The sequence below is a fragment of the Manis pentadactyla genome, chromosome 4 (assembly GCF_030020395.1).
Source record: "Manis pentadactyla isolate mManPen7 chromosome 4, mManPen7.hap1, whole genome shotgun sequence".
Lineage (NCBI taxonomy): Eukaryota > Metazoa > Chordata > Mammalia > Pholidota > Manidae > Manis > Manis pentadactyla.
The window spans coordinates 159,813,917-159,838,385 of NC_080022.1; the positions used below are offsets into that span (position 1 = coordinate 159,813,917).

Consider the following 24,469-nt stretch of genomic DNA (forward strand, 5'->3'; position numbering starts at 1 on the left):
ATTGGGAAATCTATATAGTGTGAAATAACACTACTCAGGTAACTTTCTGCCCAGGGGGAGGGTGTAAGAGTTCAATGGAGAGATCGGATTAGACCTAGACATTATGTGCCTTCTAATAAGAAGCAAAATGAAGTTCAAAACATCACCTACATCAGAGGTTGGCAATTTTTTTTTTCTAAAAAGGGCCAGATATTAGATATTTTAGGCTGCATAGACCAAACAGTCTCTGCTGCATATACTTAACTCTGCCATCATATTGCTGAGGCAGCCACAGGCAATATGTAAACAAATGAGAGTTCTAAGAAAAGTTTTGGACACTGAAATTTGAGTTTCATATAATTTTCATGTTTCCTGAAATAGTCATTTTCTTTTAACATCACCCCCACCCCAACTTGAAAATGTAAAATCATTCTTAGTTTATGAGTGATATAAAGACAGGTGGTGGACTAGATCAGATCTATGGGCCATAGTTTCCTGAAACCTGACCTATTATAATATATTCTAGCCAAAACTTTTACCTTGAATGCATCAGGCCTCTAGTTATAACTTTGTTTTGTAGAACAGACAGTGAAAAGAGGAATAAACTAAATAACACCATGAAGATGTTACCAAACAAATCCAGAAAATGGGACATTCCATAAGTCAAGTAGTCTGCTTTCTTTTCCAGATCAGGGTCATAAAAAGGGACCGTGCTAGATGAAAACAGCCTGATGTAATTCATGGATCTGGGTTGAGTATTGGCTTACACAAACCAGAGAAAAGTACATGTTGGGACCATTAAAGAAGTCTGAATATTTGAGGTAAAAATTTACTGAAGTGGGAAGGTGAGGATTAGTGGTTGAAGCAAGCCTCAACAAGTGGTTGTAGACCTATGGATAATATGATATTGTATTGGTTAAAAATCTTTTTATTTATAAAAGCCCAGAAAAAGATGTAAAGGCGTTAATAGTGGTTATCTCTGGCTGGAAGGTGAACTTTTAACTTTTAATTTGTTTGTTGTATTTTTGAATTTTCTGTCATGCACATACTGCTTCTTATAAAAGGTTCATTTTTTAAAAGAAATAATAAATCTTAAAAAAGCAAAAGTCATACAAACTCACTAAAAAATTTAAACACCAGGTGCAGGACAAACTGTGACAAACTCTTACCTCTGCCCCACTTGTGCCTCACACTCACTAATTAACCACAGTTAACAGGTTATATATCCTTCTATCCCCTTTGCTGTCACAAGCATTAATACACACGTATATGTGTACAGATCTATCCACTCTTTATGATGATGGCTGCGAAGTATTCCATCATGCAAGGTATACTATTTTATTTAACTAATCCTGTACAGACAGCCATGAACTTATTTTCAGTTGATGGACATTATAAGCAATGGAATATCAAACATCCCATCCTCTGACACATGTATATTTGTTAAGTATTCCCAAATGGAAAGATTCCTGGGAGTGAAATTACTGGGTCAGCGGGCACATACATTTAAAAAATTGATAAATACTGCAAACTGCACCTTTAAAATGATTTGCCCAATTTCCATTCCCACCAAAAGTACACAAGAACACTTATTTTCCTGGCTGCTTACCAAAACTGGCTGTTACCAATCTTGTAAATATTTGCAAACTCATAGATTTGGCTTACTGATAAAAGCGAGTGTTTTCACATAGTCCATAAGCTATTTGCATTTCTTCTATAAATTGCTGGCTATATCCTTTGCCAATTTTCAACTTAGGAGATTGTCCTTTTTTATGGATTTATTGATATGAATTCTTTTTCTATCATATATATTTGTGTATATGTGTGTATCTTTTAAAATTATTTATGGAACTCTAAGAAGTTTTAAATTTGTATGTGGTCTACATCTGCCAAACTTATCCTCTGGGTGTTTCATCTTATGAAGGAATAGCCTTTCCTACCCAAGATTCTAAAACTCTTTCCCTAAATTCTCAGGTTCTCTTACAGTTTAGATGTTTAATCTGTCTGGAAGTGGTATTTTATGCAAAGCAAGAATCCAACTTAACTATTTTCCAAAGTGATAACCATTTGTGTCCATACCATTTACTGAATATTCTATTTATTCCCTAATGATTTGAAATACTATCTTATCATTTATATATGACTACATATATGCTACATTTATAAGTATCTATAAAATATTTCTAGACTCTATCCTGTTGCATTTAACCTATTTGTCTGTTTTAATGCCAGTACCACAGTATAATACTGGCTGTAGCTTTTTAGTTTGTTGAATATCTGGCCAGGGAACCTTCACTGTTCTTTTTGAAACTCTTTATGATTATTATTACAGATTTACTCTTACTTTGTATGCACAAGGTCCTATTCAAAGAATGTTCAAAAACATCTGAATACAAAAAGTAACATAACCAGTTTTATCTGAAGCCAATACACTGAAGTCATCTTCCCTGTTACCTTATGAAGTTCTGGACCAATGCCAGCAGCCATTTTTCCTCCATACGACTCTGAGAAAATGTAGAATGGAATCGTCTAGCAAGAAAAGGAATTTGTGAAGAATTAAATTAGAATGTTTACTGCATGTAAGGCCTGGCCAAAAAATCTGATTTTGTTGGTCTTTCCCCCCATATCTGATTATTCTATCTCAGTAGAATACTGGCTCCAGGGTCACTCTTTCAAGCAAAAAACCATGTTTAGGGATGATAGAAACAGAAGTCCACAGCCTGTTCTTGGGCACAAAAAGGTTTTCTCTGGAATCAGCTGGGCATTGAACTCTTGGAGAAGTTTAAATTTATTCTGAAGCTTTAGTGCTGCAACTGCTAGCCCCGTGCATAGCTGCTCCTGAGTCACTGCTCACCTGGAATTCTTTGTGGCTATCGAAGAAGGTCTTCAGGAGAACCATCATGTCTGACACCACAGTAGCAAGGTCTTTGGCATATGCATCACTCCTGTTCACATAGCTGAACCCAGTACCCACAGGGTTATCCACAAATAGCAGACTGGCCGACTGGAGCTACACGCCACAGAAAATCAAACGCTGCAATCAGTTGGTCAGGCACCAATTATCTTTTGATCATTTCATATAAGCTCAATAAAAACCACACCTGTGAGGTATCAGTGTAGTTATAATCCTATTGCTAAAAGCATTTTAAAAAATAAGGGGCAGGGACATAGGCTACTATGAAAAGAAAAGGAGCAGCAAGAAAGGAAGAGTGACATATACATAGGGACAAAGCATCTAAGCTGTCACTTCCAACAGTTTGCAGATGTCCTAAATGTAATAATCAGTGCAGGTAGAACCACACAGTGTCAGTCTGAGCAAGAGCTTGAAGCACTAAGAGTACATCCAAGGTCTTACTACCACACAGTCTTCTTCAAAATGAATCCAATTTCCACACTGGCTTGGCTTTCCTCTATACTACAAGGATATACAATCTATACCCCTTCCAAAGGGGCTTAGGGTTATAGAATTTTACATCTAGAAGGATCCTTAGTGATGACACAGTCCTGCCATGTCCTTTAGTGATCAGGAAATTAAAGCCCAGAAAGGGCCCAGTACTTGTCCAAGGTCACAAAGTTGGACAGGTAATGGCAGAATCTGGAATAAGGCCTGGGTCTCCTCACTTTTCATTCAGGCTTTTTCCCAATTGTATTACCCTCTCAGTTCTGAGAGGTTTGGAGACAAGCCAGTCAGGCACTCTGCTCCTGCAAGCAGAAGTGAAATTTCAGTTGGAAGTGTTCTAGGCCAAGGGAACAGCATGTGCAAAGACCCTGAGGCAAGAGTAAGTAAGATGCACTTAAATTAGACTAGTACGGAGATAGATAAAAATCAAAGGACTCAGAGGGGACCTTAAGGAAAAGGTGATCCTGCATTGAGTCCTCAAGAAGTTCTAAATATAGATATGAGTATGGTGAGGGAGGTGTGAATGCATGGACGAAGGAATGAAGTCCAACCAGGAAAACTGCCCATGCAGAGGCCTGAAGGGAGAGTGCACATGGACAGATGTTGGAAGATGTGGCTGGAGGTAGGCAGGGGCCAGCTTAAGCCCAGGAATCTGATCTGATCCTTCAGGTAACTGAAAGATGTTAAACTAAGGACTGATTTGCACTGTAGAGTTTCCACTCCCTTGGCGTGTGGAAAGTGGACAGGGTGGGGGGACACTCTGAAAGCAGCCTCTAGAGGGGATGGAAAAGGGATGATGAAGAACACTAACAATATGTGGGTCACAGAGCAACCACAAGACCCAGAAATTTCACTCTTATGTCTGTATCCCCCAAAAACTGATAACAGAGGTACAATATTTGTACACCAGTGTTCCCTACACTATTCACAAGAGCCAAAGGGTGCCAGTGCCATAACAGGTGAGTGGATAAATAAAATGTGATATATCCACACAACAGACTACTCGGCCTTAAAAAGGAATGAAGAACTGATGTATGCTACATGGACAAGCCTTGTAAACACTATGCTAAGTGCAAGAAGCCACACACCAAAAGCCACATATTGTAAGATTCCATTTTCATAAAATGTCTACAATAGGCAAATCTATAGACACAGAAAAGTAGATCAGTGGTTGCCTAAGGAGAAACTGGAGGTAAAAGCTAAGGGGTGTGAGGTTCTGTGGGCTGAGAGGGTATGAAAATGTTTTGAAATCACTGGTGATAGCTGTAAAATTCTGAATATACTAAAAGCCTTGAATCGTATACACTTTAAATGGGTGAGTTGTACAGCATGTGAATTATATATCAATAAAGCTATGTTTTAGGAAATCATTTTCAAGCAAAACTGATTGGACAACAGGGATGAGGGGCAGGGGAAGACGAGGATGGCTCTAGTTTCTGGCTCAGGCACCTGAGTGGAAATTGGCTGGTTTTGTGGGTGGATAAAGGGTCTGGTGTAGGACACAGAATAATGAGCACCGCCTGGGGTTCTACTGAACTGGGTTGTACGAGGGACACCCATATGGAGATATCCAAGAGACAAGTGGCAAATAGTTTTGGGGCAAAAGAGAAAGTTCTGAGCTAGAGATACTGACTTGGGAGTCACCTTCCTTGCACCGTTTATGCAGTTTTCAAGGATGGAGTTGCCCAAAGAAGACATAGGAGGGAAAGTTGCCGAGGACACAGTCCTGGGAAATAGCAACATCTAAGACATGGGAATGACCAACAGTGCTGCACAGAGTCAATGAAAATGAATCCCAAGAAGCACCCAATGGACTTGGAAGCCAGCTCGCCTCAGGGACAACAGCTCGAGTAGAGTTATGGGGACAGATTGCAGTGACTTAGGGCAGTGCTTCGCAACCTCGTGGCCACAGAGGAAATAATCCTAGAGTTAACGCTCTGGGTTCGCTAGCACCTACTTCCTCCTGTGCCCAGACCCCTGGGTGGGAAAGCTCTGGGCTAAGGGGTATGCAGGAGGTAAAGAACAGGCAAGAGCAAACACAAAGAATTCTGGTAAGAAAGGGTGGGAGCTGGAGGGGCTTGTGTAGTCAGGTGAGAATTTGTTTTTAGGTTGGGAAAGACCTGTGTACATTGGCACGTCCAGGAAAAGAAAGCTAAGGGGCATAAAGATACAGAAAGGTGCTGACTCCCGAAGTGGAGCTGGGGAGGAAGTGACTCACAGAGCACACCCTTGCTTTTTGTTCTAAGATGGGCAGGATAGTAAGAAAGGGCAGAGGGGCAAATACATTTATTAGTGAGGACAGCTGGTCATGTGTGATGGCTTCTGTTTGCTGGTGGGGCAGGGAGATAGGTTAGCTCCTGGGGAGGGAGGGAGGCCGCAGTAGGAGCTCCGAGGATAGTGGAGAACATATGCAGCAGGGGGCTGTCGGGAGAGGAGCAGAGCAGGAGCTCAGAGAGCAAAGGGTGGCTGTGCGCCCAGAGCAAAGCCACAACTGGGAAACAGCACCACCCGGCTGACAGTGTGGCTCTGCCCACCAGTATTGGGCAGCCTGTGGATAGGGGCCAAGCTGGTGCAGACTGGGACTGACCCAAGGCTGGGCCTGGCGAGGCTGTGATGGGAGGAGGATGGGGAGCCAGTACTGGGAGGCTGACTGGAGAGAGGGTCAGGGTAGGAAGTGATGCTAAGAATAGGGGAAATAGGCAGAGAGCTAGACATCAAAAGGGCAGAGGACAAGGGGTTTGAGGTGAGGAAGTCAAGAAGCAACACAGGAGAGTAGTAGAGAGGAAAGGGTTGGAGACCATGACCAGAGAGTGGGACCCTGGTGTCAGACTGCAGAGATGACCTGTATGTAGGAAATGACAGGTCCAGGGTATCTGCTAGAATAGGTTTCTGCACACAAGTGAAGGGAAGGTCATGTAGTTGGAAAGGCAAGAGAGACCAGTGTGGGATAAGCTGTCCTGAGAAATTAAGAAGCTGGCTCGAGAAGAAGCCTGTGGTAATACCCACAGCCCCAGGACACACTGAGAACAGGAAAGGGTTGTGGGGCAGGATTGCTAAACTTGTGGCTCTACCCAGAATGGGGCAGGGCCTGGTAAGGCTCAGCCTCCGAGAGCCCATGTGGCAGTTTCAGTTAGGGGCCATCCTCACTGTACCCAGGTAGTTCTTCGTGGTTTGAGAGCACTGTCAAGGGGCCCAATTTCCTCAAAGTTTCCAAATCCAGTGCTGGAGCCACCTGGACCACCCTGTAGAAGAGAAAAGAAACAGAAATAAACCCAGAGAACACATTAGTCCAATCACAGTCACTACAATGACAAGCACAGTTACTACAATTTAGGATTTTGTGATGGCTGGTCAACCCTAAACAAAAGGCACAGTTGCTCTAAGTAAGGCAGGGACATGGGACACGCATCATAATGAACTTTTCCTGCCTCTGATGAAAATGCTGAGATATGAACAGTATAGTAAGAACAGGAGGGATTCCATCTTAAGGCTAAGATTCCATTTTAAAAACCAGGGAGTTAGGAGGTAAGATTCCTAATATATTCTTTGGTAATCAGACAATAACCCACCCTACCTTAAGGCAGGGCAAGCAGTCCTAACTGATATGTTCCCAGGGAACATGCTCTAGGGAAACCACTATCTTGGAGAAGAACAGGATCTATTAATTTCTTGTGTTAAGTTTATCTTACACAACATCTAGAGGACTGACTGGATGGTAACATAATGTCTCTCACCAGAGAGAGACATCATGAGACCACATATGAAACCTACACATCCCTCCCTCCTGTGCCGCCACCCTTTGCCCCATTCTTGAAAGCCTTAAAAGAGAATCCTAGGCCCTTAAGTGTGCCTCTCTCTGAGGCTGCCCTCACTCCCCTGTCCTCCAGTGTATACTTTTTAAATAAAGCTTTCTCACTGCTCAACTTACTGCGTTTTGTCTCTGTGCTTTTCCAGTGGTGTCTTTGTCACTATGTTATTTCATTCTATTCTCTAGACTTAAGCACAAGTCTTCACTCTCTCTGTCCTACTTCAGACAAGTAGGGAGGTGCTGCTGAGACCTCTGATTTAGGCTTGCACGTTCCCGTCACCTGGGTGACCCAGCAGGACTGCAGCTGTATGATCAAGTTCTTTCGTAGCCTGCCCAAAAATCTTTCTTTGCCTTTGGGAAGTTCTCAGAACATAATCTCCATCCAGTGCTCTGCAGCTCCCCCATATCCTGGGGTGGAAGGGGCTTCATTACCACACCATGCAGATCCAAGCAGATCCTGGATACCAGGTGATCCTGGCTTTAGGAGTTGGCAAGGGATCTGCCCTATGCCAAGGAGAAGTTAAACGAGCTTCCCTTTTCTTTCTCTGCTCTTCCTTGCTCTCTCTCTATTCCCTGCTACTCTCAATTTAATGAACTCCTTCCTTACTTACGCTTGTTTGACCTGCTCAAGAATTCTTTCTCCATCAGAGTCAAGAACCCTCCCCCATCCAGGCTGAGGTTTCACCTGGTGTTTCACCTAGTGCACAGGGAGAGACCCCCCCAGACACAACTACCCGGCAACAGATCCAGTGAACCTGGGGTGTCTGTACTGAACCCCCCCTAGTAACTGAAGTCTTTCTAAAAGGAAAAGGCCCCAGAGGGAACTTTCCTACCTACTATTCTCCAAGCTTGAACCCTAGCCTGCCATGGAGCTCACTGGCCTTCAAAATACTTTGTCTAACCCCTTTCCTTTCAGAGAGAGATGTGGTAATCAGGGGCTCTGCCAGGACTGGACCTGGAGCTAGTGACTCTCCTCCCTACCACCCTCTCCTCAGCATCTCTGAAGATTAGCAAGAGGCCCAGACTGAGGGGTAGTTGGATCAAGTCGATCCCCAGGATACAATGAGGCTGACATAAAAGTCCCAGGGCAGGGAGCACACAATACTCCAGGCCTCTAGGGCCAAAGGTAAAGCAGGATTCTGAGTGGAAGCATGGTGCTGGGAGCCCCAGCTGTGAGAGGCAGTTTCTATGGATTCTGAAGGGCTAAGAGAGGGAGGAGGCCCTTCAGGAGACAGGGGTAAGACGGTACTTTTCCAGACAAAATCTTGGGGCCACCAGAGCCAAGGAGGCTTTGATAAAAGCATTACCAACTGAGATGAAGGGACAAGTCAAGGGCCTTAAAATAAAAAAGGCTACTGCCTCACTGCACATGAGCAAGATGGATAGGAAAAGGAGATATGCAAAGATAGAAGGGAATGACTCAAGCCAAACAGAAGTCAGGGCAATTTGGATTGGAAAACCTAAAGAAGAAAAAGATACATAAAATCAGCACTTGGGTAACTAGGACCCCAAAAGGGAAGGTCTTTATGAAACTAATGTTTTGAACCCACACCAACCTACCTATTACAAAATCAGGAGGCTACAAATCCCTGTAATTACATGTACTCTGTATCTTAAGATTTCCTAACGCAGTATGAAAAAACTCACAAACCGGAGGGAGCTGATCATCACAGTGGTATTGATAACAGCAAAAAGACTCAGCCCCAATGTCCCCCAGTAGAGCAACAGGTCAGTAAATCATGACGTCTACAGGATATAATGTGAAACTGCCATGTACAATCACAAACTATGAAAAACTATATTGAAAAATTGAAAAATGCTTATAATGCAATAAGTAAAAAATAAAAAACCCAGCAAGTATGTACCCTCGAGTGAGTGCTGGGCCCCTTTTCCCAGTGGGCTTATTAAGATGGGCCAGGGGGGAAGCCAGGAATCCTAGGGGGCTTGGTCTTTGAGGAAAAAGCTCAATTTCCTGTTCTGCTTCTGATAAGCCATGGTTGGCAGCAGGAGGTGATCCACCCCCAGCCCAATGGCAACAAGAAGCTGGCTGAAGGATGCTTTTGGTCTCTTTGTACAGAAGCATTCTGCAGCGGGATCTTTTTTGTCTAGAACTTTGGGATGACATACTACCATGGCCCAGCGCTATCCAGGGACTGAAACATGGTTGAAGGTGTCAGTGGATGGACTTAAATGCTTAGATGGCTTCAAAGTGTACCAAAAATAGCTCACTATTCCACTCAGTGTTACTTCACTCAGATGACATGAACCTCAATTCTCAAGACCTGCCCAGAGAAGTTTATGCATGGGTCCTCGGCAGACTGCTAAAACAGATCTCCTTTTAATCTAAATTGATTATTTCGTCCTTAATATTATATATTTTTCTTTTCTCTGAGGGCTCTGAGGAAATGAAAAGCAGGTTAGTTAGCCAGCCAGCCGATAACCTTCAAGAGCATCTCAGCTCAGACCGTTAACTTAACCAAAGGGCACAAACTCTGGGGGCCAGGAAGTGCCTGGGCACCGCATGGAGCAGAGGAATCTGAGGGCTCCACCTCCTCCAGGAGCTCCTGCCCTGTCTGAAAGGCAGCCAAGCCACTCAGCTTTGGGATAGTAAGTTCACGCCCAGATTGCTAAGGATTGCTAAGTCTCCTGATTTTTAGAAAAAGGAAATCTCTTGATTTTTAAATGTTGGAAATTAATTCAAATAGGACAACCACTCCACTCAGCAATAGACCAAAAGAAAGGTTTGCAACTTCTGAAATTCAGTGGTTTTCAAATTGCGCTCCCGAGAGCCCAGAAAGTGCCCCATGGGCAGCATGTGACAAAGGGGAGGATGAAAGGATGGGATGGGGCACCCCACCCCCACCCTAGGGCTTCTGCTTTCTTTTGCTTTGGCCCTTATGTTAGCTTTCACTTGGGGGTGGAAAAAATTCTGTTGATTAAAAAGAAGTCGGAAAACCGCTGAAATCCCCAAGATTAGAAAGCCCAGAAAAGGGAAGTGTCTTCCCATAGCTTTAAGTGGCAGGAAGGCATCAAGAACTGCAGTCTCCTGACTGGAGGACCTGGCCTTGTCCACTGCACTGCTCTCCCCAGTCCTTGACCACCGGGTTTATCTTCATCTCCAGCCACCCCAGAGGTGGACAGAAATTCCCTGGGCTACATATATTGGTTCCTCTGAAACATTTTCACATCTGCACCCTTGGTTAAGCTTCACCTCCAGCCCTCAAGGGAGACACTTGGGATAATCCTAACAGAGAAAGGCCCATCCCTGCAAACTGCTCAGTTTTGCTTTCTCTCACCAGGAAGTCTGCACGGGCTAACCCAGGAGGCGAAGCCTGGGGCAATAGGAGGCTGCTTGTGATACAAACATTTTTTGAGGAAGTGACATTTGTGTCCCATGGAGGTGAACACCAGGGCACCTTATTTCCTGCTGAGCAACCTGGGGGCCCATCTAGGCCATATCTACAGTTTCTAGAGACTGAAGCAAGACCATGTTCTTCAACTCCTCCCTAGAGACTGATCTTCTTGGTGAGTGTGACCTTTGACAGGTATCTCAGATATGCAAGGAAGGATCCTCTGCCTAACTCCAAATATCCTTCAACCAGTTTCCTGCCTTCCATTCTACAATCAAAGCCCAAATTTAGAGTGCAAAGACATCTATAGAGAAGGAGAAGGCTCAATATTTAACATGAATATACAAAAGGCTGAGTCATTTGAAAAGACTGGCTTTTTCTGGGCACAAGAAGTTAAGGTCTAGGAAAGGACTGGGAAAACAAGGAGAGGGAGGGCTGGTCAGGGTTCCTCTCTTTGCTTTGGAACCTTCAAAAGACTTTCTGTTAGCATATGGTCAATGGTATCTTCAGGAGCTTCCAATAAAGGGTCCTGCTGCTGTCTGGGCTCAATATAAAAGGACCCTGCCAAAAGGCTAAAATCCCGCCCTCTCTGATTTGGCCTCCCTGGCACACCACTGCCTCAAAGGACAATGAACCCAAGCATAGGAGTCCCCGAGCTGGCTGCTGGGCCAGATCAGTCCTTCACTGCTGAGCTGTGAGCACTTGAGAACAAGCAAAGTGGTAGGTAAGTGGGCCAGGCAGTGAAGCCGATTTTACCTGAAGCCACATGACCAGGGGCAGCTCTGAGTAGTTCTTGCAGGGGCTGGTGGCATAATAGAGCCACCAGAACATGTGGGCATCCTTCCGGACGGTCACATAATCCCACACTTCCTTTCCGTCCTCTGTGGGCCAGTCAATGACAGCACCTGAAACAAGAACAATTCGATATTCCTGAAGAATGTCTAATGTCCAGGTAAATTCCAAGCCCAGTAGATACGGCTATGCTAGGCTAGAAATGATCTGGTTTATATCTCAGGCAGTTTACTCATTCTAATATATCGTGGATAAGGAAAACCACCTCAGTTACAAAAAAACAAACCAAACTTAACAGTGGTATAGGAGATGGGGGGCTTTGACTTTTTCCTCTACACCCTCTGTAATATTTGGATTTTTAACCATAAGTGTGAAACACTTTTGCAGTTGTTTTAAAGAAGAGAGATTTACATATTTGGGAGAAAAAAAAAATCTCAAAAGGCAACATGCTGGTTTTTGTATCTCATTTAATAGATGATTAAAGGGCATCACAAATGACTGGAGCCAAGATCTGACTCTATTATGCCAGGGCAACTGTTAGGTTTTTTTGAAGGAAAAAATAGAAATGTAGGTCCTCTCTTAATGTTATAAACCAAAATAATCCCCAAGCAGATTAAGTATTTCAATTTTAGAATTTAAATATTAAAAGTAACATTAAAACATAGTTGAATACTTTCCTGACCTCTGGATGAGGAAATGATGTAAACATACCCCAGAGACTACAAAGGAAAATACCAACACAGTTGAGGACAGAAACTGACTATATTTCTGTACAAAAAAATTTCTGTACGTTAAAAATAAGGCAGACCACAAAGAAAGATCTGCAACAAATATGACAAAAGTTAATTTTCCTTATTTATGTAATCCATTTAAGAAAGGGAAGTTTCTAATAGTTATATGGGTAAAGATCTGCAACAAATATAACAAAAGTTAATTTTCCTTATTTATGTAAACCATTTAAGAAAGGGAAGTTTCTAATAGTTGGAAGGGTAAAGGCCATGAGGAAATAATTTCTGATAAATATGTGAAAGAATGGTTAACATCACTAATACTCAAAGATATGAAAATTAAAGCAATGAGGTCACTACACAATCTTTGCTCATTTTCATGACAGACAAAAAATGATGGCAGGTGCTCGATGTCCACAAGGAGACAGGAGATGCCCCTCAGCACTGCTGACCAGCGTGAACAGTGGCGTAACTTTCAGGGAAGGCAGTCTGACAAAAAATTTATCGAAAGCCATGTATACATTCCATCCTGTAGATATGTCTTAACATCTCCTGGTCTGAATCAACAACTGAGAATTCGGACTGACCACGAACTTGCCTTGTGACCTTAGGCAAGCTGCGGAACAGTTCTGTTTTCCCTATTGTAAAATGGGGATCTAGCCCTCCAGCTTTAATCCTGTAACTCCAATTTTCGTTAATTAACTTTTCTAGCACTGCAAAACATGTATCAAGGAGAGTGGGTTAAATACATTTTCTAAGTCACTTTTGCTAAAGTAACTACTTTCAAGGCACCATCTTTTTTTCTCAAATACCACTCTGGGGGTAAAAAAAAGGTTGATGTTAAAATGTGATGAGAGAGGTGACCCTTGGTGACTGGAGTTCTCTACCTTCCCTTCCTCCTTTCTTAATTTCAAGCCCCAGTGGCAAGTCAAAGAACAAAAACTGGTCTCGAGAATATAAGGAAGTAGATGAGACAATGCAGGTTCGTAACTGGTAAGGATGGAGATGAGGAGAACCTTCAGCAAGTGGCCTGAAGAACAAAACAGAACCACTAGAGTATTATAGATGTGGCTATAAGGTCTATACACAAGTAACACAGGTGTACCGTCTCCTTGAAAATGACAGATAAGGCTCAGGTCCCTTTTGACCTAACCCATGGCACTTCTCCCTCCCCAGGCACTGACCACAGTTAAAAACTTTGGAGGCAACATATTTGACAACATTTCCCAGACACAAGCTGAAGGGCCAGAAGATCCACATTTTACAAAAGGGAAAACAAGAACTCTTAAGCAACTCGCAAGTTTGAGGCCCGTTCAAATTCTCAGTTTGAATTTAGACCAGGGGATGTTATGTTGAAAGAAAAAAATACAAGTCATCCTTATTAAAAGTGAATTTGCTTTTGCCAAGATTTGTGGTGGGAGAGATGTTATCTTGTCTGTTGTGATCAAGCATAGGGAGAAAGGCCTTATCTCAATGAAACATGCACTTTGTGGTAGTATTTTCCAGGGTCTTTTGGACTGCAAATTTCAGCTCAAAGTAAAAACACCGAATCTCACTTAGCAGCCAGTAACATCAGGAAAAGGCAGGTGGTCTTCTTAGGATATTAGAAACCTCAACTGATCAGCTGTTCCTCCAAATCATATATTTTGCACAACTGCTGCTACGTAGGCATAGGGAGGAAAAAGGCACCAGACCATCCGGAACCAAAAATGGGTAGAAAAAGCACTTTCAATTTAAAAAAAGAAAAAGAAAAAAAGATTCACAAGCAATGTAATTACTCAAGGTAAAAACCGGGGAAAAGAGATTTGCTTTAAAAAGCACAAACTCACTAAGAGGCTCTCATCCTTGGAGTAGGCAACGGCCGCCGAGGTACCTTTTGCCCGAACCTACCCGTGCTCAGGCCCAGAAGCTGCACCACCACCAGGAAACAGCTCGAAAGCACCAGCTCCATGACGAACACTGCGCGGCAATTTGCGGCAGGCTGGACAGACGCCCCACCACGTGACGGCGGCGGGCGGGGCCCGGGCGGGGGCGGCATGGGGCGGGGCCCTGTCCGTCTGGTCCGTCTGGGGGCGGGGCCTTTGCGGGCGAGCCGCTAGCATTACCCGCGTGCGCTCCGTGGGCGGGCTCATGGAACAGTGCTCAAGTGTTCTGTCCGCCCGACAATGGCGTTCCTGGCGGTTTTGGGGTCAGAGCAGAGAGTAAGAGACGTTTAATGCATTTTCTGACTTAGGTTGTGCGACAGGACTGAGACGCTACGGAGAAATAACCAGGAGGACGAGCCTGCTTGCTGCATCCAGCTTTTTACTTTCCAACAAATGGCCTGGCATTTCAAAAACTGCTGCATCTGCCCCATATCAGATTAAGCCCAAATCAGCTGGTTCTTGGAAACTGTTGAATTCTGGATTTTCACAGATTTTTTTTAAAAGTTATTTTTCATATAAAATTACATACATAAAGTTTATTTGTTTTTGGCAGGGAGAATTCCCAAGAAATCAATACCAGGGGTCTCAGTATCAGTGGCACATCCCTGAGCCTGACATAGGCAGTGAGTACTTATTTCTCCCCATCTTTATTCATCTCCTTAATAAATTTGTCTACTATTCCTTAAGGCAGAGTGTTTAAGACCATAGACCTTGGAGATTGGCAGGTTGGGATCTGAAACCCAATTCCAAGGGTTTGACTTCTATATTTTTATCACCACCCTGGGTTTGGAAATCTTAGGCATGACCCTCCATACCACACCCCCGATTCTGGGCTGCAGGAGGACTACCAAGCGCAGCATGGACCTGCGATGGCCCAGTCAAGGAGGTAGAAAACTAAGGTGCATTTGGGCCCTTTGTAGAGAGCTCTGAACTCTCTAAAATGGTAACAAGGCAGTTAAGTATATATTAGAATTATGTACATTATGGACGTTTTGGAAATTTGAAAAAAATTTTACATCCTATATAACCATTGTTGGCATTTGGGATATTTTTTTCCTCCAGTCTTCTAATTCAGTTTTCTATATACAATTGTAAAAATGCTATTTTTTTCTTTTGATAATTTTCATCAGCATTGTTCTGTGTTGTTAACATCATCTTCACAACAGTCATTTTAAAGAGGAAGGGGAAGAGAAGAAAACGATGGTAGAGATGTTTTTGTGTGTGCGTATTTGTGTTTAAAGGACATTTTTAAATGAGGGTGTGCTGAATAACTCGCTGAGTTAGGGAACTGGATTATGCGGGGGCTGTATGAGGGTCGGGTCACTTTTGAATACTCTGCTTCAAAAGTACACGACAAAAAATGCATAGTGTTTCCCTGTATGGCCCCGGAAGATGACTGGTTAGCCAGAGACGGGTAAGATTCCTCAAGGGAGGAACAACCTAAGACAGGCACAGTCGCAGGGGGGCCATCAGGTGAGAAATTGGGGATCAACAGAGGTGAGGCTTAGAACCTCACCCCCCCTGTTCTGAGAGAAATCTTCTGCATACGTGGATGTTTTATTGCCCTGGTCTAGCTTGGATTAACACATAGTCTACAGGCACACACCTGATCATCTACATTTGCTCTCTTACAACACTAAACTATGTTTTCTACCTTTATCTTGTATCTACCTACCACTTCAGCATTTTATTAAAAATAATAATAATAAAGAGAGAAATGTAGTATCCACACATAAATCAAGTATAAAAACCAAATGAGTATTCATATTTGAACTGACTGTTTAGAGTTCATAATGCATGAGCAAAACCGAAAGTTTCTGTGATGACTGCCCTTGTACTGTTCACTATGTAACTTATTCATTATGTAAGAATCTGTTCTCCATGTAAGAACTTGTTTGGTATGCCTCAGAAGATTGGAGACTGACGAAAATTAGGTTTGGGGTGGATTAATGATTGTGCATTGAGCATTGACTCCCCTATACAGAATTTTATTGTCGTTAACAATCATTTGATCAATAAATATGAGAGATGCCCTCACAAAAAAAAAAAAAAAAAAGGACAGACTTCCAATGGTAAAATAAATAAGTAACCGGGATGTAATGTATAGCATAAGGAATATAGTCAAGATAATGTAACAGCTTGGTAGGGTGATAGCTGGAACCTCAAATTATGTATATAAATGTTCTACCACTGTGTTGTACACTTGAAACTAATGTAATGTAATACTGTGCGTCAACTACCCTTCAATAAAAAAATAATTATTAAAAAAAATAAAATAAAATAAAATAAAAAATAAAAAAATAAAAAAATAAAAAATCAATACACCTATGTACCAAAATAGACATAAAAGTTTAGTATATGATAAAGTTACAATTAAAAAATCAATAAGGAGAGGAAAGATTATTCATTGTCTGATATAGAAATGAAATGACTAGAAAAAGTCCCATCAGTGCCTCCCATCACACCATAAAAAAAAAAAAAAAAAATGCATAGTGTGTAGTACCTGAGAGTATCATATGAGAACCATGTGCCTGGCTTATTAGAAAATGCTCTACCTTAGTATCAGAAGGTCAGTCACTTTGCCTTCTTCCAAGTTTGGGATAAATTATTTTTCTAGTATGTGCAGAGCCTGGGACACCCACCATATTCTGGGTGTTGTTGGGGAATAAAGTATAAAGGGACTTGGGTTAGTCTGGATCACAATGCAGAATCCTGAGCACAACAGCGAGTAGCATGCTGGGAATATAGGATTCACACAGGTGATGTGCCTCTGGGCAGAGGGTTGGGCAGGCAGCCACATGACCAGATCTGTGCTACATTAGGTTTTGTGTTGATGCAATGAAAATGTCCCTCCTCTTCTTCAGAGCTAACCCACTGAAGGAACTAATCACCTGAAGGAATGTGGCTAATTTCCACAGCAACTACCTACCAAAACTCACATAGACAGTAACGAACTAGAATCGTCAAGGAGAAGGAAGATGTAAATCTACTTGACAAAGCTGAGTGAGGACTGGAAAATATGGGAGAAGAAATGGACTGGAAATCATTCTTAGAAGCAAGTGAAACCCTGATAGGCCAGAGGGATTTTTTGTGCTTCCGATTTTCAGTTTCACTTTCAGTTTCTAAATTTAAATTCTTTGCAGGTGCAACAAAAGGAATAATAATTCAACTCTCTAATGTTACGTAGAATGCACTGGAATACAGTTTATTTCTTGAATTTCCAAACTCAAATAAAAATACGTCAGGAACCAGCGACTAAAGAGGTTGAGTTCATTTGGACATGTCAACTGGTCTGGGACCTTCTACATGAAATGCCCACCAGAGCAGCAGTGACAAGAAGCTCCCCCAGCTCCTGCCTTCAGGTGTCAACAGAGCCCGAGTAGGGAACCTGGACTATCGTCCTGGTGGTAATGAGCACCCTCTCCCCTCCCGCCCCAGAACAGTGTCAGAGAAAGGCAGCTAAAACAGCATAAATAAAATCCAGAGTCTCAAAACTTAATTTGAAAATGTTCAGATTTCAATTGAAAATTACTCATTATACCAAGCACCAGAAGATCTCAAACTGAAAAAAAACAATCAAGAGATGCCAACAGTGAGGTAACAGTACATGTTAATAATAATGTATTGTTAAAAAGAAAACTGCTGGCTAAAAATAGAGTCATTTACGTTAAGGCCCTACATCAGTAAACCAAAATTTAATGCCTAACCTAACTACAGTTTCAGCCCCCTCAGGAATATAACCTTTGACCAGCCAAACTGGAGTTCCCTGGAGGTAATTCCTGAGAGACACCTTCACCCTTAGAAGGGCGACCTTGTCTAAACAATCCATTCCTGGCTAATAAATTTCTTATTTTTTAAAATAGCCCTCTCTCTACTTTTAAAAACCCTTCTTTATCTGCAGCTCAGTGGAGCTCCCATCTACTTGCTAGATGGGATGTTGCACAAAGCAAGAATCATTTAATAAAGCCAATTAGATCTATTAAATTTTGTTTTTTAATGTTATCAATATTCATTCATCAGTTGTAACAATATGAAACACACTAATGCAAGTTGTTAATATGGGAAACTGAGTATGTGGGTTAGGGTGGGGGGAGACCAAGGATATACAGGAAGCTGTGCATATTTTAGTCTCAATTTTTATAAACATATAACTGCTCCAAAAATAAACTTTTTATTAAGTTAAAGAAACCCTGCTCCGAAATTGGAGCCAAAATGGCGGCGTCAGTAGAACAGCGGAAATCTCCTCCCAAAACCACATATATCTATGAAAATATAACAAAGACAACTCTTTCTAGAATAAAGACCAGAGGACACAGGACTACATCCAGACCACATCCACACCTGAGAGAACCCAGTGCCTCGTAAAGGGGGTAAGATACAAGCCCCGGCCCCGTGGGACCCGAGCACCCCTCCCCCCAGCTCCCGGCGGGAGAAGAATAGGCAGAGCGGGAGGGAGACGGAGCCCAGGACTGCTGAACACCCAGCCCCCGCCATCCGGACCAGAGTGCAGACACAGTGCGTGCGCGGGGGGCCCTGGATACTAGGGAAACAGGCAGCAAGAACAGTGAGTGGGCACCGGAGGCCTGGCGCTGGAAGACAAAAGAAAAGCGAGCAGCCATTTTTTTTTTCTGTTTTGTTTTGGCGAGTGCTTTTTGGAAGTCTTAAAGGGATAGGGACCCCAATACTAGGGAAACAGGGCAGCAAGACTGGTGAGCAGATGCCTGAGGCTGGCACCGGAGAATAAAGAAAAACGAGTGTCCATTTTTTATTTTATTTTTTATTTTTTATTTTTTTTAATTAAAAAAAAATATATATATTTTTTTCGTGGTCATTGTTTTGTTTTGGCGGGTGCTTTTTGGAAGTCTTAAAGGGGCAGGGCGGGACACTTAATCCAAAGGTAGAGAATCCGGGGACCTCTGGGCACCCTAATCCCATGGGCTGCAGGGAGCTCGGAGGCCCCTTAGGGAGATAAATAGCCTCCAGGCCGCTCCCCCTCCAACGTGACTGCACCATTTCGGAGCAGAGGCCCGAACCAGACCACGCCCACAGCAACAGCTGAGATTAACTCCATAGCAGCCGGGCAGGAAGCAGAAGCCCTGTCTGCACGCAGCTGCCCAGCACAAGCCACTAGAGGTGGCTGTTCTCCCAGGAGAGGAGGGCCACAAACCAACAAGAAGGGAAGTTCATCCAGCCATCTCTCTTCCCAGCTCTGCAAACTATTCCTATCACCATGAAAAGGCAAAGCAACAAGGCAGACAAAGATCACAGAGACAACACCAGAGAAGGAGACAGACCTAACCAGTCTTCCTAACAGAGAATTCAAAATAAGAATCATAAACATGCTGACAGAGATGCAGAGAAATACGCAAGAGAAATGGGATGAAGTCCGGACGGAGATCACAGATGCCAGAAAGGAGATCGCAGAAATGAAACAAACTCTGGAAGGGTTTATAAGCAGAATGGATAGGATGCAAGAGGCCATTGATGGAATTGAAACCAGAGAACAGGAACGCATAGAAGCTGACATAGAGAGAGACAAAAGGATCTCCAGGAATGAAACAATGTTAAGAGAACTGTGTGATCAATCCAAAAGGAACAATATCCATATTATAGGGGTACCAGAAGAAGAAGAGAGAGGAAAAGGGATGGAAAGTATCTTGGAAGAAATAATTGCTGAAAACTTCCCCAAACTGGTGGAGGAAATGATCGAACAGACCACGGAAATCCACAGAACCCCCAACAGAAAGGATCCAAGAAGGACAACACCAAGACACATAATAATTAAAATGGCAAAGATCAAGGACAAAGAAAGAGTTTTAAAGGCAGCTAGAGAGAAAAAGGTCACCTATAAAGGAAAACCCATCAGGCTAACATCAGACATCTCAACAGAAACCCTACAGGCCAGAAGGGAATGGCATGATATATTAAATGCAATGAAATAGAAGGGCCTTGAACCAAGGATACTGTATCCAGCACGACTATCATTCAAATATGATGGTGGGATTAAACAATTCCCAGATAAACAAAAGCTGAGGGAATTTGCTTCCCACAAACCACCTCTACAGGACATCTTACAGGGACTGCTCTAGATGGGAGCACTCCTAAAAAGAGCACAGCACAAAACACACAACATATGAAGAATGGAGGAGGAGGAATAAGAAGGGAGAGAAGAAAAGATTCTCCAGACAGTGTATATAACAGTTCAATAAGCAAGCTAAGTTAGGCAGTAAGATACTAAAGAGGCTAACCTTGAACCTTTGGTAACCACGAATTTAAAGCCTGCAATGGCAATAAGTACATATCTTTCAATAGTCACCCTAAATGTTAATGGACTGAATGCACCAATCAAAAGACACAGAGTAATAGAATGGATAAAAAAGAAAGACCCATCTATATGTTGCTTACAAGAAACTCACCTCAAACCCAAAGACATGTACAAACTAAAAGTCAAGGGATGGAAAAACATATTTTAGGCAAACAACAGTGAGAAGAAAGAAGGGGTTGCAGTACTAATATCAGACAAAATAGACTTCAAAACAAAGAAAGTAACAAGAGATAAAGAAGGACACTACATAATGATAAAGGGCTCAGTCCAAGAAGAGGATATAACCATTCTAAATATATATGCACCCAACACAGGAGCACCAGCATATGTGAAACAAATACTAACAGAACTAAAGGGGGATATAGACTGCAATGCATTCATTCTAGGAGACTTCAACACACCACTCACCCCAAAGGATAGATCCACTGGGCAGAAAATAAGTAAGGACACGGAGGCACTGAACAACACAGTAGAACACATGGACCTAATAGACATCTATAGAACTCTACATCCAAAAGCAACAGAATATACATTCTTCTCAAGTGCACATGGAACATTCTCCAGAATAGACCACATACTAGGTCACAAAAAGAGCCTCAGTAAATTCCAAAAGATTGAAATCCTACCAACCAACTTTTCAGACCACAAAGGCATAAAACTAGAAATAAACTGTACAAAGAAAGCAAAAAGGCTCACAAACACATGGAGGCTTAACAACACGCTCCTAAATAATGAATGGATCAATGACCAAATGAAAATGGAGATCCAGAAATATATGGAAACAAATGACAACAACAACACTAAGCCCCAACTTCTGTGGGACACAGCAAAAGCAGTCTTAAGAGGAAAGTATATAGCAATCCAAGCATATTTAAAAAAGGAAGACCAATCCCAAATGAATGGTCTAATGCCACAATTATCAAAATTGGAAAAAGAAGAACACATGAGGCCTAAGGTCAGCAGAAGGAGGGACATAATAAAGATCAGAGAAGAAATAAATAAAATTGAGAAGAATAAAACAATAGCAAAAATCAATGAAACCAAGAGCTGGTTCTTCAAGAAAATAAACAAAATAGATAAGCCTCTAGCCAGACTTATTAAGAAGAAAAGAGAGTCAACACAAATCAACAGTATCAGAAACGAGAAAGGAAAAATCATAACGGACCCCACAGAAATACAAAGAATTATTAGAGAATACTATGAAAACCTATATGCTAACAAGCTGGGAAACCTAGGAGAAATGGACACCTTCCTAGAAAAATACAACCTTCCAAGATTGACCCAGGAAGAAACAGAAAATCTAAACAGACCAATTACCAGCAACGAAATTGAAGCGGTAATCAAAAAACTACCAAAGAACAAAACCCCCGGGCCAGATGGAGTTACCTTGGAATTTTATCAGACATACAGGGAAGACATAATACCCATTCTCCTTAAAGTTTTCCCAAAAATAGAGGAGGAGGGGATACTCCCAAACTCATTCTATGAAGCTAACATCACCCTAATACCAAAACCAGGCAAAGACCCCACCAAGAAAGAAAACTACAGACCAATATCCCTGATGAACGTAGATGCAAAAATACTCAACAAAATATTAGCAAACCGAATTCAAAAATACATCAAAAGGATCATACAACATGACCAAGTGGGATTCATCCCAGGGATGCAAGGATGGTACAACATTCGAAAGTCCATCAACATCATCCACCACATCAACAAAAAGAGAGACAAAAACCACATGATCATCTCCATAGATGCTGAAAAAGCATTTGACAAAGTTCAACATCCATTCATGATAAAAACTCTCAGCAAAATGGGAATAGAGGGCAAGTACCTCAACATAATAAAGGCCATCTATGATAAACCCACAGCCAACATTATATTGAACAGCGAGAAGCTGAAAGCATTTCCTCTGAGATCGGGAACTAGACAGGGATACCCACTCTCTCCACTGTTATTTAACATAGTACTGGAGGTCCTAGCCACGGCAATCAGACAAAACAAAGAAATACAAGGAATCCAGATTGGTAAAGAAGAAGTTAAACTGTCACTATTTGCAGATGACATGATACTGTACATAAAAAACCCTAAAGACTCCACCCCAAAACTACTAGAACTGATATCGGAATACAGCAAAGTTGCAGGATACAAAATCAACACACAGAAATCTGTGGCTTTCCTATACACTAACAATGAACCAACAGAAAGAGAAATCAGGAAAACAACTCCATTCACAATTGCATCAAAAAAAATAAAATACCTAGGAATAAACCTAACCAAAGAAGTGAAAGACTTATACTCTGAAAACTACAAGTCACTCTTAAGAGAAATTAAAGGGGACACTAACAGATGGAAACTCATCCCATGCTCGTGGCTAGGAAGAATTAATATCGTCAAAATGGCCATCCTGCCCAAAGCAATATACAGATTTGATGCAATCCCTATGAAACTACCAGCAACATTCTTCAATGAACTGGAACAAATAATTCAAAAATTCATATGGAAACACCAAAGACCCCGAATAGCCAAAGCAATCCTGAGAAAGAAGAATAAAGTAGGGGGGATCTCACTCCCCAACTTCAAGCTCTACTATAAAGCCATAGTAATCAAGACAATTTGGTACTGGCACAAGAGCAGAGCCACAGACCAATGGAACAGACGAGAGAATCCAGACATTAACCCATACATATATGGTCAATTAATATTTGATAAAGGAGCCATGGACATACAATGGCGAAATGACAGTCTCTTCAACAGGTGGTGCTGGCAAAACTGGACAGCTACATGTAGGAGAATGAAACTGGACCATTGTCTAACCCCATATACAAAAGTAAACTCCAAATGGATCAAAGACCTGAATGTAAGTCATGAAACCATTGAACTCTTGGAAGAAAGCATAGGGAAAAACCTCTTAGACATAAACGTGAGTGACCTCTTCTTGAACATATCTCCCCGGGCAAGGAAAACAACAGCAAAAATGAGTAAGTGGGACTATATTAAGCTGAAAAGCTTCTGTACAGCAAAAGACACCATCAATAGAACAAAAAGGATCCCTACAGTATGGGAGAATATATTTGAAAATGACACATGCGATAAAGGCTTGACGTCCAGAATATATAAAGAGCTCACACGCCTCAACAAACAAAAAACAAATAACCCAATTAAAAAATGGGCAGAGGAACTGAACAGACAGTTCTCCAAAAAAGAAATACAGATGGCCAACAGACACATGAAAAGATGCTCCACATCGCTAATTATCAGAGAAATTCAAATTAAAACTACAATGAGGTATCACCTCACACCAGTAAGGATGGCTGCCATCCAAAAGACAAACAACAACAAATGTTGGCAAGGCTGTGGAGAAAGGGGAACCCTCCTACACTGCTGGTGGGAATGTAAATTAGTTCAACCTTTGTGGAAAGCAGTATGGAGGTACATCAAAATGCTCAAAACAGACTTACCATTTGACCCAGGAATTGCACTCCTAGGAATTTACCCTAAGAATGCAGCAATCAAGTTTGAGAAAGACCAATGCACCCCTACGTTTATCGCAGCACTATTTACAATAGCCAAGAATTGGAAGCAACCTAAATGTCCATCGATAGATGAATGGATAAAGATGTGGTGCATATACACAATGGAATACTACTCAGCCATAAGAAAAGGGCAAATCCTACCATTTGCAGCAACATGGATGGAGCTGGAGGGTATTATGCTCAGTGAAACAAGCCAAGCGGAGAAATTCAAATGATGGAGTGAATACCAAACGATTTCACTCATCTGTGGAATATAACTACAAAGGAAAAACTGAAGGAACAAAACAGCAGCAGAATCACAGAACTCAAGAATGGACTAACAGGTACCAAAGGGAAAAGGACTGGGGAGGATGGGTGGGTAGGGAGGGATAAGGGGGTGGGAGAAGTAGGGGGGTATTAAGATTAGCATGCATGGGTTGGTGGGAGAAAGGGGAGGGCTGTACAACACAGAGAAGGCAAGTAGTGATTCTAAAACATTTTGCTATGCTGATGGACAGTGACTGTAAAGGGGTTTATAGGGGAGACCTGGTATAGGGGAGAGCCTAGTAAACATAATATTCGTCATGTAAGTGTAGATTAATGATACCAAAAAAAAAAAAAAAGCAGTTCCTGTGTGGTGACCTCCA

The 24,469-nt window shown here is 42.1% G+C and overlaps 1 protein-coding gene across 1 annotated transcript in view; it reads right to left on the reverse strand.

Moving 5' to 3' along the window:
* SCPEP1 (serine carboxypeptidase 1) overlaps positions 1 to 14,054 on the reverse strand; it is a 35,605-nt gene extending 21,551 nt beyond the window's left edge. The window contains exons 1-5 of the mRNA XM_036879748.2: positions 13,948 to 14,054; positions 11,294 to 11,442; positions 6,532 to 6,621; positions 2,834 to 2,989; positions 2,434 to 2,508 (exon numbers count right to left, since the gene is read on the reverse strand). Coding sequence (XP_036735643.1) covers positions 2,434 to 2,508; positions 2,834 to 2,989; positions 6,532 to 6,621; positions 11,294 to 11,442; positions 13,948 to 14,008 — 531 coding nt within the window. The 5' untranslated portion in view covers positions 14,009 to 14,054. The remainder of the gene's footprint in view (positions 1 to 2,433; positions 2,509 to 2,833; positions 2,990 to 6,531; positions 6,622 to 11,293; positions 11,443 to 13,947) is intronic.
* Positions 14,055 to 24,469: the final 10,415 nt, after the last annotated feature.